Below are 20,735 nucleotides of genomic sequence, written 5' to 3' on the forward strand. Positions count from 1 at the left end.
ATTTTAAATACCTCTATCAAGTCCCCCCTCAACCTTCTATGCTCCAAAGAATAAAGACCTAACTTGTTCAACCTTTCCCTTTAGCCAGAGAGTGGTGAATAGATTCTTGATTAGTCACGGCATGAAGGGATACAGCGAGAAGGCAGGAGACTATATGGGGCTGAGAGGGAAAATGGATCAGCCATGATGAAAATGGTTAAGCGACTTGTTGGGCGAAATGGCCTAATTCTGCTCCTATAGTTTAAAGTCCAAGTTCTTATGGTTACCTTTGATGATCTGATTGACTAAGAACCTATGAATGTCTGCTTTAAATATACTCAATAAGTTGGCTTCCATAGCCATTCACGGCAATTAATTCCCTAGATTTACCACCCTCTGGCTAAATAAATTCTTCTCATCTCTGTTCCAAATGGACATCCCTTTATTCTGAGGCTGTGCCCTCTGGTCCTAGTCTTACCCACTACAGGAAACATCCTCTCCACATCCACTTTATCTAGGCCTTTCAATATTCAAAGGGTTTCAATGGGATCCCCCCTCATTCTTCTAAACTCCTGTGAGTACAGGCCCAGAGCTATTAAATGCTCCTCATATGTTAACCCTATTATTTCTGGAATCATTATTGCAAACCTCCTCTGGACCCTCTCCATTGCCAGCACACCTTTTCTTAGATAAGGGACCCAATACTGCTTACAATACTCCAAATGCAGTCTGACTAATGCCTTATAAACTCCCAGCATTACATTCTTGCTTTTATATTCTAGTCCTCTCGAAATGAATGCTACCATTGCATTTGCCTTCCTTACCAACTCAACCTGCAAGTTAACCTTTAGGGAATCCTGCACAAGGACTCTCAAGTTCTATGCACATCTGATTTTTGAATTTCTCCCCATTTAGAAAATAGTCTATGCCTTAATTCCTTCTACCAAAATGCATGACCATGCACTCCCTATGTTATACTCCACCTGCCAATTTTTTGCCCATTCTCCCAATCTGTCCAAGCCCTTTTGCAGACTCCCTGCTTCCTCAACACTACCTGCACCTCCACCTATCATCTGCAAACTTGGCCACACAGCCGTCAATTCCATCATCCAAGTTGTCATATAATGTGAAAAGAAGTGGTCGCAATACTGACACCTGCAGAGCAGCACTTGTCACCAACAGCCAACCAGAGTACCTTCTCCACCCCCCCGTATTTTCCAACTCTTTGCTTCCTGCCAATCAGCCAATGCTCTATCTGTGCTAGTATCTTTCCTGTCATACCACGGGCTCTTACCTTGCTAAGCAGCCTCATCTGCAGCACTTGTCAAAGGCCTTCTGCAAATCCAAGTAAACAACATCCAGTGACTCTCCTTTGTCTGTCCTGCCTGTTATTTCCTCAAAGAGTTTCAACAGATTTGTTAGGCAAGATTTCCTCTCAAGCAAACCATGCAGATTTGGCCTATTTTATCATGCGCGTCCAAGCACTGGAACTTCATCCTTAATAATGGACTTCAACACCTTCCCAACCACTGAAGTCAGGCTGACTGGCCCTAATTTTCCTCTTTCTGCCTCCCTCCCTTGTTAAAGAGTGGAATAACATTTGCAATTTTCTGATCTTCTGGAACCATTACAGAATCTAGTGATTCTTGAAAGATCATTATTAATGTCAGCACAATCTCTTTCAGCTACCTTTTTCAGAACCCTGGGGTGTAGTCCATCTGGTCCAGGTGACTTATTTACCTTCAGACCTTTCATCTTCCCGAGACCTTCTCCTTAGTAATAGCAACTACACTCACTCCTGCCCCCGATACTTGAAATTCTGCATATTGTTAATGTCTTCCACAGTGAAGACTAATGCAAATTATTAAGTTTGTCTGCCATTTCTTTGTCTCCCATTACTACCTCTCCACTGTCATTTTCCAATGGTCCAATATCCACTCTTGCCTCTCTTTTTCTCCTTATATTTCTGAAAGCTTTTGGTATCTTTTTTGATATTTTTAGCTAGCTTACCTTTGTGTCTCATTTTTTCTCTCCTTATGGTTTTTTTTAGTTGCCTTATGGTGGCTTTTAAAAGCTTCCAAATTCTTTAATTTCCCACGCAATTTTGCTATATTATATGCCCTCTCTTTTGCTTTTATACTGTCTTTGATGTCCCTTATCAACTGTGGTTGTCTCATCCTCCCTTTAGAATACTTCTTCATCTTTAGAAAGTATCCTGCACATTCTAAGTTGCTCCCAGAAACTCCAGCCATTGCTGTTCTGCCATCATCCCTGCGAGTGTCCCCTTCCAACCAATTTTGGCCAGCTCCTCTCTTGTGCCTCTGTAATTCCCTTTACTCCACTGTAATAGTGATTCATCTGACTTTATCTTCTCCCTTTCAAACTGCAGGGTGAATTCTATCATATTATGATCACAGCCTCTCAAGGGTTACTTTAACTTTATCTTCCTAATCAAATCTGATTCATTATACAACACTCAGTCCAGAATTGCCTTTCTCTTAACGGGCTCAACCACAAGCTGCCTTAAAAAGACATCTCATAGGCATTCTACAAATTCCCTCTCTTGGAATACAGCACCAACCTGATTTTACCAATCTACTTGCATTTTGAAATCCCCTGTGTCTATCGTAACATTGCTCTTATTAAATGCCTTTTTTATCTCCCGTAGTAATTTATATCCCACATCCTGGCTGCTGTTCAGGGGCCTGTATATAACTCCCATCAGGGTCCTTTTGCCCTTGATATTTCTTAACTCTACCCACAATGATTCTATGCCTTCCTAGCCTACATCACCTCTTTGTAAGGATTTGATTTCATTTTTAACCAAGTGGCACCTCAACCCCCTTCCTATTAGCCTGACCTTTCGATACATGGTTATCCTTGGATGATAAGCTCCCAACTATGATCTTTTTTCAGCTACATCTCAGTGATGGCCACATCATACCTGCCAATCTGTAACTGTGCTACAAGAACATCTCCCTTATTCTGCATTCTGTGTGCATTCCAATATAACACATTCAGTCTTTCATTCACTCTTTTGAGCTTTGCCCCCACATTACACTTCACCTCATCCTACTGACTGCAATTTTGCCCTATCTGCCTGTACTTGCTCACAGTCTCACTACACACTGTAGTGCCTTGTAGACAGCCCTAACACTCCAGTTCCCATCCCCTGCCAGCTCGGTTTAAACCCTCTCAACAGCACAGCAAACCTGCCCACAAGGATATTGGTCCCTCTCGGGTTCAGGTGTCAGTGTTCATTTTGTGCAGGTCATCTTCCCCAGAAGAGATCGCGATGACCCAGAAACCTGAAGCTGGGTGCGCCGATCAGGGAGACCGTTAATTACACTGAAATCCCACATCTCACAGGAGGAGCATCCCACTGCCTGAATTACTCTTAAAAACATGAAAATTATGGGACATTTTCTTCATCTTCCTACTGATTTCTGATGAAAGGTGTTGAACCTGAAGTGTTAACTCCATAGACACAGAAAACTGCAAAAGCTGGAATCCAGAGCATTACTCGGCTGAAGGAGCTCAGTGGATCGAGCAGTGTTTGTGAGGCGGAAAAAATGTCAACATTTTGGTTGAGACCCAACAGTGGGTTCTCTTTTCAAATACTGCCTAACCAGATGAGGGTTTTCAGTGTTCACTGTTTTTGTTTCATTTTCTTCATCATTTTTCTATTGTACGATTCCAAGAAGCATAAATGTGTTATGTACAGATGACATTTTTCACTAAACCCTTTGTTATAAAGTGGATCTAACCAAGTATTTTTGCTCAGGCTTCTGCTCTGCTTGGCTCAACTCTATTCCAATAGGCAGGGCTTGCCAGACTGGTAACATTCAGATGGTTTGAAAGTTGCATCGCACTAAATACTAGAGGTACTCAGCAAGTCATGTGGCATCTCTGGAGGGGAATAAACAGTCAACATTTTGAGCTGAAACCCTTCATTACGAGTCTCTTGTGTTTGAAAGTTGAAGGTCTGATACATTCTCCTAAATGTTCACAGAGACCTCTTTCTCATAGTGCCCATTTTCTTCTTATTTCCAGGCCTCAGAGAAGGAAATCCTGTATGTGATGAAAACCACAGTCCTTCTGGTGACAGTACTGGCCACTGTCCTTGCTCTCTTCACTAACACCATTTATGGCCTTTATGCATTAAGCGCCGACATTGTGTATGTTGTCGTTTTTCCACAGCTTGTTTGTGCTCTGTATGTTCCATGCGTGAATAGACTTGGATTTGTCACTGGAGTTTTAATAGGGGCATTGCTCAGGATTATTGGAGGTGAACCCCTTTTTCATTTTCCACCCATTATCCACTATCCTGGAGGTTATTTCCAAAACGACTATTATGTTCAGACTTTCCCTTATAAAACATTTGCAATGCTCTGCTCTTTGATTACAACCGTAGTATTGTCACGTATCAGCAAAGTTAAATGGCCTGAGAGTTATGTAACTGTGTTTACCCTGACAGGAAGTCCAGGTGAGATGAGAAACACTGAAATATTGCATCAATAAACTAGAATAGTAATAGGCATACAACACACAGCACAATCACACTGGTGGAGGAGAACGTGGAATTTGGTTTTCTTACTCAAATCAGTTTGTTGAGCTTATATAATGCTCACTAATTATAATACTTTGCTGCATTTCCACGTAATAAGGAATACATGTTTAATTATGCTACTAACAGAGCACTACAGGAAATCTGGAAAATTTATTAATTACGCTTTCAGACTTCAGACACAATGGTTAGGATGGTCAAGATACGACAGTGCTGTGAAATCTTTCTTGTTTGACACAATTAATTTAGACATTTCCATATTGTTTTCCTGGCTGGCATCTTTTAACGAAATATTTTAAAAAGTGACCTTGAGGTGATCTCAGGTGAGATCTTGGTTGTAGGAGGATCATCTGTATAAAGTAATTAACTATGCAAATATATTTTATTCAGAGATTTTAGCTAATTTGCCCTTGGATAAAGGTTGAAAGCTCAGAATATACTATAGCTTGTTCTCATTACTAGCAGTGCAGTTCAGCATCATTAAAGTGAGGTTGGGATGAATGTTACCATTGAACCCCACATAAGCTGCACTATAGTTGTGTTTTTATCTTCTGCTACTGTCAAGTTCCTTCAGAAATAAAATGTATAAAACTTACAGAAAATATTCAAAGCTCCGTCTCCCTGTTGTTATCAGTAGTTGCAATTGATTTTATCGTTATAAAACCCTCAATCTTCTCACTGCAATACCCTAGTCCACTCTTGAATGTGTCAACAACCATTCTCCTTTCCAAGGCATCTTTCGCAGACAAGCTGAGGAACTGTGCAAATACAGGGAGCAACAGAGCTCCATAGTTACTACCTAACAACTACTCTAGTCCTAAAAATAAAATTCTGTGAGCTGTCATTTCTTTATACAGATTTCCAAATTCCATCAATTTTTTAAAATAAATTCTAATCCTTTATTTTTAAGATTACAGTGCTTCAATTTCTACCTTAAACTTTTGTATGTTCCAATGTTCCCTGCAGTCTGTAACATTTGAAATTATTTTCTGACAATGGCTTGAGATTCTAAAATGTTATTCGCTGCTCAACTTCTTTGATGTCACAGGATTTCATTATTGCCACCTGATGAGAACCCTTATTGAAAAGGAGAAAAACACAGCACAGATTGCCAAGGTCTTTGAGGTCAACATCTTTCAAGGATAAACCATAATATCTGCAATAGTTCTGAGATGTCTTCCACATACCCGCACACTCATGTTGGGAGTGGAGATCTAAAGGTTCAAATACCTGTCTGAATAATGAGTAGTTTTACAAATCTTTGCTCTCAGTAAACTCCAGGCATAAAGCTCAACACATTAGGGCATTCCTCTGGGTCTGGAGGGCATGAGGTATCAGCATGTGTGTTGTACAGAAAGCCAATCAGATCAGTTTGAAAAAGATGGAGGCAATGGTAGAACATGTTAGTGATGGAGAGATCTTTTCTGGCTTCCTTCTCCAGCTCCATGGGGTGGGACAAAAAGCTTGGTACTGGAAGCCTAGCAGTTGAAGAGTTCTGCAGGAAATTCTGGCCCAGGGGAATTTCTACACCTTGGTAACCCTGAAGAAATGTAGATTATTCTGCGTTTCTGTAGCATACTTTGGTTCCACTATCCTGACCAGCAAATCTGCAGAAGCGTTCAGGAATCTCAGACCCGCACATTGTTATAACCATAAGGCAGTTTTATATCCAGATGTGGAAATTGAAACTGCCCTGTTCTACTTCTTTCTGATTTGATGGTTTCCAAAATAGGAAAGGCTATTCTTTATAAATTTAAGATGCAAGAACATAATGAACACAGTTTTCATTAAGTTAGTTTTAAATTCACAAATTTTACAATAACACAACTCGAAAACAAGTCCTTGAACCAACCAAAGTCTAGACAACGCCAAATTACTTTCCTGAGCTAGTCCCATTGGGACTTCTAAGTCCTCTGTAAACTCTATCTATATACTCACCTCACGCTGTGTGGTAAACATGTCCCTTCAAACTTTCCCCTCTCATTTTAAACCTATGCCCTCAAGTTTTAGACTCTCCTATCCAGGGAAAAAGACTGTGACCATCTGCTTTATCTTTATATGTGGGAGAATATAAGGTCAATTAAATTAACATGTGACAAGGGTTTTGGAATGGATAATTAATTAGCCTAACTGCAGCATGATATACATCAATATCTATTACCATACATAAGATACTGGGCAAACCCAGAATACTATTTCATAGGCAGTTACTCAGAGTTACGGATAACTTGCTTCAATGCCAGTTCTATGTTTCCAAATAGCCAATGAAATCAATTTAGACTCTAAAATCACACCATGTTGACAGCTGAAGCTTCAGCTGGCAATGTTGCCTACAGTAAACAGCTGAACAGGCATATAAAACGTGTTTCTGAGTGATAGAGTCAAAGCAATACTGAATTTTCACTGTTGCTTCTTAAAGTTCAAAGTAAATTTATTATCAAAGTTCATACATGTCGCCATGTACAACCCCGATTCATTTTTTTGTGGGCCTACACAGTAAATCCAAGAAACTCAATAGAATCAATGAAAGACCACACTCAACAGGACAGACCAACAACCAATGTGCAAAGGACAACAAACCGCAAATAAGGAATAGAAAAATAAATAACTAGAACATGAGATGAAAAGTCCTTGAAAGTCGCCCATTGGTTTTGGAAACAGTTCAGTGACGGGGCAAGTGAAGTTATCCTCCCTGGTTCAAGAGATTGATGGTTGAGGGATTCTAGCCAGCAATTGACAGAATTTTAAAGGAACCATGAAATACATTGGAGGACTTTCCATCATATTTTGTCAAATAATTCCCTCAATTTCAGAAGACTATGCTTAATAAGAGTGTTATCTGATGCAACCTTAAGAGGAGTTTCAAGAAATACTTGATAATGATCATCTTGCTTGGGATTCTCCTTGGTCAGGTAGAGGAATAGCAGGTGGTGATGAACACTGTGGCACCTACACAATATTGGTTTCCAATTTATTACATTCCTCCCTTTCCATTTAAAATACATTTCTTACTTTTCCAGTAGTGATAAGTGCCTCTCTCGATAGTGCTGAATCCTTTAGTATTGTGTTTTTGTTTTTATTTCACATTAGTCTGGTAGATACTTAAAATTTCTTTCTGCTTACTTATCAAAATAAGTTTTATCCAAATATGGCATAAATATAGGCTTATCCCTAAAAGACTACAGAGAACATGTAGTGTTCTGACAATTTACAGACAATGAAGGGTATATCATATGAAAACTGATAATGTCCTTATAGATGATGTTGCCAGGCAACGATAATTACGCAAAGATGAGCACAATCCTTTGGGCGCAGTGGTGAGATGAGGGACACGAAAGATTATGGCATGGAATCGAGAAGGAAATCCGTTACAGGTAGTTCTACTCCAGAAATTAGAATAGGATTGGATGAAATAATGATAGAGGGGTGTTCTAGGACAGGGGTTCCCAACCTGGGGTCCCCACACCCCTTGCTTAATTGTATTGATGTATGGCATAATAAAGGTCAGGAACCCCTGCTCTCAGAGAAAATGGTGATAAATTGTTTTATAAAGTTGAAGGATAATCACATTAAACATCACTAAAAATTTGATTAGATCTGTGGCAGTGGGGAAAACTTTGCAATTTGAACCTCACTGAGTAATAAAAAAGTCCAAATTCAATGACCTAACAACAGAGTCAAGGACCATATAGGTGATGGAGGTTGGAGATATGGAAAAGGTAATATTAGCACATGCTAATTATTCAAATTATATGAAAGTAACTTTTACAACACAGAAGTCACTGATACATTGTATAGTAAAAATGCTTTATTGCAAAGCTTTTTAACTTGTTATTCAGTTGATTATATCACTACAAAGGCAATCTTTCACAAGCCTAATTACATGCAATTGCTTTAGTAGATTATTAAATTGAATACAATTTTTATGTACCAAAGAAACACAGGAAGCAGTCAGATACATACTGTAAAATAAGAAAACTAAATAGATGACAAAAAAAAACAAAGCTGCGAGATCTTTTCATTTCTGAAAGATTGTAGAAATTCCACAGGTTTTGTAAATTATTGTGCCAATGTTACAAATCGATGTCATGATTACTGTCATATTGGAAAACCCTTGGCAGTGATAAAGTATTATGCTAAGTGTTCCTTCTTGCAACAATTCATTTGTGAGTGAACTGATTATTTCCTGTCTTAGAATACCACAGAAGGGTCAAATTCACTCTCGTTATTCATTGGAAAGAATATGCATGCAATTTAAAAATCTGAATTTGTGGTACAGTGGTTGCATATTTTAAAAATCACAAAATTTTTCTAATTCTCACTTTAATTTTCTTTCTTTTAGCTTACATGCCAAACTAAGCTTTATTGATTGCATGAGACAGGCTGTAAATGGCCTCTATTTACAACACAAAAATCTGTAAGACTGAAAATCTAATTATTTAGAAATATTGACCAGATATGACAATGTAACATCCAATTACTTGTTGTTTCACTAAGGCATTCTTATCACTGCTTCTGTAAAAATGGAACCCAGTGTAAGTAAAATGAACAGCACCTTTTATAATCATTTTCATTCATACAAAATAGTTAATTGATTTAAATTTTTATTGTCTGGAAGTTTAATTACTAATACACTTATGATAAATATCTAAAACATCCCCCAGACAGCAGAATGCTAAGGCATTTGAGGCATATTCAAAGTTTAGCTGGATGTACTAATGGAAGCATGACTAATGGGTGGAGCTTTGATTGACCTTTATTATTCTTGACTTTTCAAACAGTTGACTCACATTTATCCTGCTATGGGTATGATTCTGCCTCTGGAGAATGCATTGGACAACAGCAAGAATTTGATCAAACAGTTAAAACTGTGTTTTGTCATTTATAAATAATCTGGACAGTTGGTAGAGTACTGCATCCTTGTCATATTGAACCACACATACATTTGTAAATATCCCTAATACTGGGACAAGTGGGACAAAAGAATTTTGAATGCTTTCAGAATCTGGAAGAAAGGCATGACTATTAAACAATTCTCAGTGAAGGTATGGTATGAGTGAATAGATGGCTCTGAATTTTAGACACTGATCTTACTTGATTTGCTTGACTTTGAGTGGTTTGTCTAAAAAATATCTACAAAGGCGATCTCATGAGGATTTTGACACAGCAACATTGGAATGATTCAAGGGGTGAAAGATTAAGATCTTGGGAATCAGGACTGAACAAGTTTTGGGCCTCAAAATGTTAAAGGCAAAGATAATCAACTTACAAGCTCAAATTTTGTGAGATTCAACAAAGCAGCAAGGTAAAAAACCTTCATTTGAGAAAAATTTTAATATGCCTAGGGATCACTTCAGCCAGAAAACAGTGTGGGTGGGCCATTTCATTCTCAAACAGAAATGGTTCTCTAATTGAATACTGCTGCTGCTCATCCTCATTACTGCTAATTATGGATTCTCTAAGAAAAGCATGTTAGTGAGGGAAAGTATTTAGAATTTATTTAGAAGCTGACAGTGCTGAATGCAATCTATGAAATGGCCAAAGTAAGGAGTGTAATCACACGAGTCACCCATGAAGAAAAACTATCAGACATAAGCAATGATAAGAACTCAGCTGCAGAAGAAACTTCAACTGCAGTAAACAGGTGGAGATGAAAATATAATTTAAAATACTTAGGACCAGCACATTGAATGGAATTGAAGGAGGAAGATCTGATTCCACAGCCTCACATTTCTGCGTACAGTGGCATGCAAAAGTCTGGGGACCCCTGGTCAAAATTTCTGTTACTGTGAATAGCTAAGCGAGTAAAAGATGACCTGATTTCCAAAAGACAAAGTTAAAGATGACACATTTCTTTAATATTTTAAGCAAGATTACTTTATTGCCATCTTTTACAGTTTCAAAATAACAAAAAAGGAAAAGGGCCCAAAGCAAAAGTTTGGGCACCCTGCATGGACAGTACCCAGTAACACCCCCTTTGGCAAGTATCACAGCTTGTAAATGCTTTCTGTAGCCAGCTAAGAGTCTTTCCATTCTTGTTTGGGGGATTTTTGCCAATTCTTCCTTGCAAATAGCTTCTAGTTCTGAGATTCTTGGGCCGTCTTGCATGCACTGCTCTTTTGAGGTCTATCCACAGATTTTCAATGATGTTAGGTTGAGGGCAGTGAGGTCATGGCAAAACCTTCAGCTTGCGCCTCTTGAGGTAGTCCATTGTGGATTTTGAGGTGTGTTTAGGATCATTATCCCATTGTAGAAGCCATCCTCTTTACATCTTCAGCTTTTTACAGTGTGATGTTTGCTTCCAGAATTTGCTGGTATTTAATTGAATTCATTCTTCCCTCTACCAGTGAAATGTTCCCCGTGCCACTGACTGCAACACAAGCCCAAAGCATGATCGATCCACCCCCGTGCTTAACAGTTGGAGAGGTGTTCTTTTCATGAAATTTTGCACCCTTTTTTCTCCAAACATACCTTTGCTAATTGCAGCCATGAAGTTCTATTTTAACTTCATTAGTCCACAGGACTTGTTTCTAAAATGAATCAGGCTTGTTTAGATGTTCCTTTGCAAACTTCTGACACTGAATTTTGTGGTGAGGACTCAGGAAAGGTTTTCTTCTGATTACTCTTCCGTGAAGGTCTTACTTGTGCAGGTGTCGCTGCACAATAGAACAGTGCACCACCACTCCACAGAGTGTGCTAAATCTTCCTGAAGGTCTTTTGCAGTCAAACAGGGGTTTTGATTTGCCTTTCTAAAAATCCTACAAAGTTTTCTCTGAAAGTTTTCTTGGTCTTCCAGACCTCAATTTGACCTCCACCGTTCCTGTTAACTGCCATTTTTAAATTACATTACAAACTGAGGAAACGGCCATCTGAAGACGCTTTGCTATCTTCTTATAGCCTTCTCCTGCTTTGTGGGCATCATTTATTTTAATTTTCAGAGTGCTAGGCAGCTGCTTAGAGAAGCCCATGGCTGCTGATTGTTGGGACAAGGTTTGAGGTATCAGGGTATTTATAAAGTTTTGAAATTTGCATCACCTGGCCTTTCATAATGATGACTGTGAACAAGCCATAGCCCTAACAAGATAATTAAGTTCTGACAACTTGGCAAAAGTTATCTGAGAGCTCATATATCTTGGGGTGCCCGAACTTTTGCATGGTGCTCCTTGCCTTTATCTCACTCTAAAATTGTACAAAACAAAAATAATACACTAATCTTGTTTAAAATGTTGAAAAGAATGTTTCATCTTTAACTTTATGACTTTTGGAGATCAGTTCATCTTCTACTCACTTAACTATGAAATTTTGACCAGGGGTGCCCAAACTTTTGCATACCACTGTATTCATGTGTCTACATAGAATACCAGTGTTGTATTTCCTTCTACCACTAACCCTGGCTTGGCAGCCCATTCCAGGCATCAACCACTCTCTGTTGTCCCGCATTGCTCTGTAAACCTTCCCCCCTCACCTTAAAATGCATGTCCTCTAGAACCTAATACGGTGGAAGGAAATCACATTGCTCAATTCATAGTGCAGTAGGAATGTTACATCCTTCAATGATCCTTCAATCCTACAACTGCTACAAGCCAATTAATGAAATATGAATTTTTAAGAAATAAAACACACCTGATGCATATTAATATGATCTGCATTATTTGTACTTTTGCATTATCAACTGAGACACTCCCCTCCATTACCCTGAATATTCAAAGATCAAAAGTGCCTACTTGTATTGGTATAAAATGGTAAGAGACACATCTGACTAAGGTAACTGGACAATAATTTATGCACCAAAGAATAATTTGTAAATATCTTCACAAATTCAAATGAATACTCTGAGGCAGGTAAGTGTACACTTTTAAAAAAATCATGTTTTGATAAATGTTTGCACTTTATCAAGACATTAAAAACTCAAAAAACCAGAAGTAACATACAGGCAATATATTCATGGTAAAGTCCATTTTATCCTTCAAGTATGTAAAATATACCCAAATCAATTATGTTTACCTTGATACACACCATTATACATGTATAAAAGAGTAACTTTCTGAAAGTGCCTGTTATAGCATTCTCATACACTAGCACCCTCTGCACCAATTTAAAAACTATATTAAGGGTGCAACTTTTTAAAAGCTTTGCAGCTTTAGGTTTAAAAATCTTTTTAAAATTGATACCCTATTATACCAACAATTGGCAAAATCCATGATTGTTAAATTAAATATAACCTGGTTATGAGAATACATTTTAACCGCTTACACAGAATACTACATCACCACAATAGAGCATCTAAAATATCAAATGTACTGCAGTTGAATACTCTTAATTGGAGCACACAAATATTTTAAAAAATTGTTCAATTTGTACAATAGTTTCTATAGAACAAATACACACAGGGAATGTATAATCAGTAGCTGAACCAAGGTTCATCTCAACACGAACCTTCTGAAAAAAACATGATGAGGTGTATGAACTCTGATTAACATGCCAGCAATTTATTATTTTCTTAATAGAACTGCCTCGAAATATTATAGCAATCAACACTCACCGTAGAATTATTAGTAGCACCTAAAAAATGTTTTTTTCTTTTATAGACTATACAAAGTCACAGTAGATATTTCATTAGCATGTACAGTATATTTATAGTCATTTAAAAATATTAAAATGAATCAATATTAATCAAATTTCTATTAGTAATTCTATTTCCTTACAAAATCTAACATTATTGCTCATATTTCATCCAATTTATATCTAGCTCTGCTTAAATGTATGGTTTCTAACATATCTTAATTAGTAGCAAGATCCAGAGTCTAACCACTTACAGGAATAAACAAAAACTCCTGGTTCCTTACCAAATCGAATACTGTGTCTACACTTAGGAACCTTTTTTTTGTGAACTACCACAATAAATTAGACTTGATTTCACACAGCAGCATGGCATCACTTTCAACAATCACAATTCCAAATCAACAAGTATTCAGTGGTCCCTGACACCAGATGGTGAGAACGGTGTCTCCACAGTATTCGAAAAGAAAATTAAGCTCATCTCTTCAATCTAAAACATTCATGGCTTTGAGGTTGTACTGGATTACAGCAACACTTTTGCTTAAAAAGATCATGAGTTTCATGAGAGACTTCAGCAAATTTACAGGAGCAGCACGGTAGCATAGTGGTCAGCATAACACTATTACAGCATCAGCTGAAAGATCCGGATTCCAATCCTGCTGCTGTGTTTGTATGTCCTCACTGTAAACAGAGTGGGTTTCTTCCAGACACTCTGGATTCCTCTCACATGTCAAAGGTGTTTAAGTTAGGGCTTACTATGTTGACACTTGAAGTTTGGCAATTCAGCACAATTGCTGCTGATTTGATTTGTTGCAAATGACACATTCCACTGTATGTTTCAATATACACGAAACAAAAAAATCTATTAATCATTACCGGTAATTTGATTTTCCTCTCATTCTGTATATGGGATTTAAAGGGGAACATAATTTTATTTGCAGCAATTTTGATCCTGGTGAAACGGTCCACGCATCAGAATACAGTATCACTCTGATTTTTTTGCTTTTATTCATTTGTTCTTGGCATTTACTGCAAATCCTGAATTGCTCCTGTATTGAGAAGGTAGTTAAGAGTTGAGCACATTGATATGCCTGGAATCACATACAGGGTAGACCAGACAAGGACAAAGAATTGTGTGAAATTTTAAGGACCATTTGAAGTTTTGTACTTCCATTATTGAGATTAGATTTTTTTTAAAAATTCAATATTTAGTTATTCAATTTAAAATTCCCACACAGCCATGGTGGCTCCAAAATTCTAGCTACCAGTCCAGTAACCTATCTGGTATGAAAATAAAAAATGCTGGAGATGTTAGGACCAACAGACAATTCTGCCAAAAGTGCCCACAATTAAACTTATCCGAATCTTGTTTTGGACAGAATAACTACTATCTTATATAAATTTCTACAATGGTTTCAAGTTATGCCTTTATATTGGTGAAAGCAAAAGTTCTTTAAATCATACTTGCAAGCTGAATGTGGAACTAGGCAATCATATGAATAGAACATCAGAAACTATATTTTGGTAAAAGGTAGCACTTGCTCCAGAGATATATTTCCAGACAAAACATGTCAAATAGTATATCCTAAGTCTTGCTTACAAATGCATCTTGGATTTTGGAAATAGCGGCAGCATAGTAGCGTAGCAGTTAACTTAATGCTTTACAGCATCAGCAACCCAGGATCAATTCATGCCCTTTTTGCCATGATCGTGGGGGTTTCCTCTAGGTGCTATAGTTAAGGTGTATGGGTTAGGGTTAGTAAGTTGTGGGTAGGCAACATTGGCGCAGGATGCATGATGACACTTGTGGACTGTCCCCAGCACATCCTCGGTCGTTTTGATCATTGATGCAAACCACACATTTTCTTGCATGTTATTGTTTTGATGTACATATGACAAATAAAGCTAATCTTTAATCTTTAAGATGCTACTATAGTACAATGCATTTTTTATCTTTCATACAATTGACTTTTAAAATGAGATCTTGTACTCGAATCCTCTGGATATATGTAAATGAGACACTGCTATATTGAGCTATTTCTCAACAGCAAATATTCAGATGATTAAAATACAGTTGAGTTAAAATTATATAATAGAATTATATTAGACTCCAAATATTCTCACACAAGAGCATCACACTTCTGAAGGGACATATTGGCCTTGCTGATACTATAACCTGGATTTACCAGAATGATAACTGGACACTTGAATAATTTACTTGATACACAGAAAGTTAAACATGATCTGATCCACTTCCATGATATTTGGTTTAAAAAAAAGTTACAATGGGCTTATAGTTTCAGAATTAAATTTGTTCCTCCACAAGGGAATGTGGAAGCTCTCCTACATACACATGTAAAACTTCCAGCATGTGTAGAACTCTTGTGTAACTTTATCTCCTACTTTTTTCTTTTAACTTTCCAATTTTTTCTTTAAAAAAATAGCAAGTTTCAGCTGCAAGCACTGCTAAATTTACTGCATGCCTAGTCAAAAAAGCTGGATAAGTTCAACAGATTCAAATCTCAAGCCAAGAGGATGCTCAAAACAAGTCCACTATTTACTGCCACCCTAGTTGAGAAGGTTGCAGAGAATACAGAGTTGTAGGTGTGGAGGGATAACATGCAAAACCATTGCTGCCCTGATTTGGGAAGTTCTCCACAGATCCAGTTGAATGTGCCTGAAAAGACAGCGCATCACATTTTAATTACTTATGCCAGAAACTAAACAGATTGATTCATTTTGTACAATTAGGCTAATAACCTACTCGTAAATTTAATTAACTACACACTGCTACATCAATCCAATCACTGCTCCTCATACGAATGACAGTTAATTAGAAGGTACCTCAGAATTGAATGTTACTCTCATTTCAATTGCTCTTCCACTTCTACCTTGAATGATCCATATAAAGCTCTCATTTTATATCTGCTTAATTGATCACTCTTAATTAAAATACTTTGAAGAAACAGAAAGTTTGAGTACCCAAGGAAAAGGGAGATTTAAGACAGCAAGCTTGGAAAGAACAAGGTATTCACCTGCTTGAATCCTCAGCATGAAGAAAGAATGAGAAGAACATGTAAATTTGTAATTTAGGAGCTTGTAGAACAATGAACAATAAATGGGATGTGGAGAATGATTAAGCTGCACTCACTACTAAGTACTGCCTTCCCTACTTTAGAAAAGCCAAGATTAGGGCACACTTTGGCTAATGTCACCATTCTGCCCATAAACACAGTCCCAAGCTCCGTGTTCGAACAGTTGTTAGTTTGCTCATTCTATCCTTGGTTGTCAAACTTTTCTAACAAATCAAACATGACTTTTAAAAGCAGACTTTCATCTTTTACTTAGATGATCTGTAACCCTGTGTTTCAGGTATATGTAAACAGATTAACTTCTTTATGTGTAACAATAAAACAGCTGTTGCTCAGCCCAAATATTAAAATGGGGAAGAATTGCGATCTAAGTGCCTTTGACCAAGGAATGACTGTTGGTGCCACATGAAGTGGTTTGAGTATCTCAGAAACTGCTGATCTCCTGGGATTTTCACACACAACAGTCTCCAGGGTTTACAAAGACTGGTGCAAAGAACACCCAGTGATTGGCAGTTCTGTGGGTGAAAACACCTTGTTAATGAGGGAGGTCAAGCTGACAGGAAGGTGACAGTAACTCAAGTAACTACGTGTTACAACAGTAGTGTGCAGAAGAGTATCTCTGAATGCACAACACGTCAAACCTTGAAGTAAATGGGCAACAACAATAGAATAAAGTAGCCACTGAGGGTAGTACTATTTTGGCCTGGGAACAGAATCTCTCTGAATCTGTTTTTTTTCCCCTTTTGAACTATTACTATAATCCAATATATTTTTCCAGTGACTTTATTTAAATATCACACCCATTTCTTTAAAATTGACAAAATTTTTCCACTTATTTCCATCTTGGTGTTTCCTATTATCGTAGGTAGACCTCTCTCCTCCTTACTAACTCACATTCTTATGGATCTTTAAAATATTTTAATACTCCTTTGATTCATTCAATTATTTGACTGGAATGATCAATTATAATAAATTTTCACGTTCAAAACCTCAGAAAATGTACTAACCAAACCCCATTTTCAAATCTCCTGATTAACTCTGGTCCCCTTTAAATATATCCCCTCTCACATTAAAGCAGTGCCTTCTAGTTTTAGACTCCAATATCTAGAAGGAAAAATAATGCAACCATCCACCATATCTATGCCTCTCATAAACCTCAATATGGTCACCCCTCAGTCTCTTTCACTGCACAGAAAAGAGTCCCAGCCTATCCAGTGTCTCCTTGTAATTCAAATCCTCCAATCCCTGCAAGATCCTCATGAATCTCTTCTATATGTGGTTTGGATTAGTAACATCCTTCTTAAAGTATGAGAACCAGAAATGCATGTAATATTCTTGGTGGGTTCTCCCCAGTATTCTAAACAGCTATAACACCATGACCCAACTTTATATTCAGTACCTATTCGATGAAGGTAATCAAGGCCATACACCATTTTCCATTACCTTATCTACCACTGTTGTGACTTTCAGGGTACAACATGTATCCTGAGGTCTATCTATTCTACAACATTCCCCAGGGCCTGTGTAAATTGTGACCTGGTTTAGTTTCCTAAAACATATCATTTTGCATTTGTCTGAATTAAATTCCATCTGTCCTTCTCTGCTGATCTAAAGCCTGTTATAACCTTAGACATCCTCCTTCACTGTCCACCATACTTTTATTGGGAAAACAGCTAAGGAATATGAAAGAGAGAAAACATTCAATTTACAATCTGGCCAGCATAAACCAAATTTAATTCATATCCTCTATTGTCGAACTCATTTCCCTAAGCCTTGTATTTATGACATTTTGTCTCAATCCAGGCATATAAAATCTTAAATAAAAAGAATTCTTGTCTCTAGTCACATATATCTCACACAAATTACCTGAAGTAAACCTGACTGTGCAGCAGATTGCAATCCAGGGAGAGATGCAGTACCCATGGTAGTCTGAAATCCTGGTAAAGATGTAGTATCTACAGTAGATTGCAGATCCATTGTCGACACTGTATTTGCTCCAGACTGTACACTAGGCAGAGAAGTGGTGCTCACAGTAGACTGGAGATCAGAAAATGAGGTAGCACTTATAGAGGTTTGGATAGCAGAACGTGCAGGACTACCCACCACAGACTGTATTCCTGGTAGAGACCCAGCACCCAAAGACTGAAGTCCAGGTAACGTAGCAGCACCCAAAGCAGACTGAAGAACAGGTAGGGAAGAAGCAGCAGCCATGGCAGACTCAAGCCCAGGTAGAGATGAGACTGGTACAGCTGTCTGAAGGCTGGGAAGAGATACAGTACTGGTTGTAGTTTGCAATCCAGCCAAAGAGGCAGCTACAACAATAGACTCAAGTCCAGAGAAAGATGTAGAGGACTGCAATCTAGGAAAACTGGCAGGATGCAGTCCTGGGAGAGAAGAGATTGGAGGCTGGAGGCCAGAGGGTGAACCAGCAATGGTCTGGAATTCTGAAATGGATGCAGGGAGAGACTGGGAGACAGCAGGTGACTGCAATCCAGCTAGAGAAGCAGCAACAGCATGCAGTCCAGCAAGAGAGGCAGCAGCTTGCAGTGCAGCTGGAGAAGCTGCAGTAGATCGTAGTCCAGCTGGAGATCCAGAACTAGATTGCAATCCAATTGGAGAGGCTGCAGCAGATCCCAATCCAGCCAGAGATACTGCAGGCTGTAATCCAGGAAGAGACGCTGAACCTCCATTTGGCTGTAGTCCACCTAGAGATGCTGTTGTTTGGAGTCCACGAGGAGAGACAACATCAGCAATAGACTGGAGTCCAGCAACCGGAGTAACAGACTGGTGGCCAGGCACTGTTGCTACCATCATATTATTTTGGAGTGCAGAGAGAGATGTACCTGTCCCAGAAGAATGCATTCCCGCCAAGGTTGCTGCAGCTGCAATAGACTGAAGTCCAGGCAGATTTGCAACACTCATTCCAGCTTGGAGGGCAGACAATGTAGCAGCAGATAAAGTCTGGTTCTGAAAAAACATAGACATTCCTGGGAAGGATACGAGACCTGGGAAAGAGTTGCTCATGCATGGAGAGCTGCTAGAACCATCACCTGCCTGAAAACCTGAGGATAAACTGAAAAATGAGAATCCAATGTTAAATCCGATTACTGAACTTGGATAGTTACAATTAGAAAACTCATAAAGACATAATTTACAACATCATTCACAAACTCTACGTAACTAGACTATATGTACTTCATGTTTAGAAAGAAACATTCACATTTGCAATTGGAATGTACATTTTTGACAATTTAACAACCATTCAAGATGAAAAATTCTCACTTTCAAAATATAATTCCAGAAAAAATGAAACCCCTAACTTATAAAATATTAGGTTGTGTGGACAGTTTTGAGATAAAGAATTAATTTTACAAAACAGTAAATTATATTGGACTTATTTACCTCACCCAATGTAAGAAATATGAGGTTTTTGTTAGGAGAAATTGCAATGAAGCTGTTTTTAGTAGCAAGAGATGCAGATTTATATCTGGTTATAAAATGAGGATTTAAGGAATAAATCTGATATGCTCTAAAATGCACTGCTTGAAATTTGGATCAAACTATCTAAAGAAAATTTTAGGACAGTCTACTTCTTCCAGAATACTAAATACACTGTGCAGTCACTTTAGGTGCTTCTATTAAAACATCCAGTGAAGCCAACGAGGTATAACTTTTATATACGATTGCTTCTGCAAGCAAACAACTTGTTAAAACGTTATTCATTTTATCCTGCATTGGATTCAGCTGTTGTGTTTCTACAGGACTCAAATTCAGCATCTCTGAAACAAATAACAATTCATTGTTTCTAAAAAAAAATAATAATTTTATAGCAAATACTACAGAAATGAAAGCACAGAAACAAAGTACGCATCAAATTTTAACAAGGGAGATTTACTAGCTTTAGTAACAACACACCCGTTTTTATTTTTCTTGTTCAACGGATGTAATAGCTGCACTGAGAAATCAACAAGGGACTCACCCAGTTTGTAGCATCATTCCAGAGCTGCAGTTTGTGTTGCTGTAGCTTGATGTTAGCCCTGCAGCAGCTGAGCTATGAATGAGTGTGTCTGCATTTGCTGCTGTTATTTCATTGAGAGCCTGGGATGTCTGTGGGACTGCTGACATCACAGTTGTTGGATTCTGACACTCAGGATAAGAAGATGGAACAGAAGTGCTGGTTACTGGAGGGGCAGCTGCAAAAACAGCAGATACTGGAGTAGACGTGCCAAGCCTTGAAAAGACGGGTGTACCTGGCGCTGAAGCAAACCCTAGCTGATTTGCAGGAGACTGTACAAGTGCTGGTGCTGCAATTGGTGTTGCAGGAGCTGATGGATAAGATCCATGTGGTGAAAATGCAGCTGTATGCAAGTTGGCAGCAGTTGAGTTGTAACTCAGTTGGCCCGCTGACCTAGAAAAAGCTGGAAAAAAAAAATCCCTTTAAAATAATATTCGTAACATATTAAAAACTATTAAAACCTCACCACACAATTTCATAGTGAATAGATCAGATTATGTTAACTTTATTTGTCACAGTGAAA

The 20,735-nt window shown here is 38.1% G+C and overlaps 2 protein-coding genes across 2 annotated transcripts in view; one reads left to right on the forward strand and one right to left on the reverse strand.

Moving 5' to 3' along the window:
* Positions 1 to 5,376, forward strand: part of LOC140726924 (high-affinity choline transporter 1-like) — a 35,023-nt gene extending 29,647 nt beyond the window's left edge. The window contains exon 10 of the mRNA XM_073043929.1: positions 4,033 to 5,376. Coding sequence (XP_072900030.1) covers positions 4,033 to 4,500 — 468 coding nt within the window. The 3' untranslated portion in view covers positions 4,501 to 5,376. The remainder of the gene's footprint in view (positions 1 to 4,032) is intronic.
* A 2,960-nt stretch (positions 5,377 to 8,336) lies between these two features.
* proser1 (proline and serine rich 1) overlaps positions 8,337 to 20,735 on the reverse strand; it is a 37,840-nt gene continuing 25,441 nt past the window's right edge. The window contains exons 10-12 of the mRNA XM_073043930.1: positions 20,177 to 20,615; positions 18,064 to 19,270; positions 8,337 to 15,782 (exon numbers count right to left, since the gene is read on the reverse strand). Coding sequence (XP_072900031.1) covers positions 15,663 to 15,782; positions 18,064 to 19,270; positions 20,177 to 20,615 — 1,766 coding nt within the window. The 3' untranslated portion in view covers positions 8,337 to 15,662. The remainder of the gene's footprint in view (positions 15,783 to 18,063; positions 19,271 to 20,176; positions 20,616 to 20,735) is intronic.

Source organism: Hemitrygon akajei, chromosome 4, assembly GCF_048418815.1.
Source record: "Hemitrygon akajei chromosome 4, sHemAka1.3, whole genome shotgun sequence".
In the NCBI taxonomy this organism is placed as follows: domain Eukaryota; kingdom Metazoa; phylum Chordata; class Chondrichthyes; order Myliobatiformes; family Dasyatidae; genus Hemitrygon; species Hemitrygon akajei.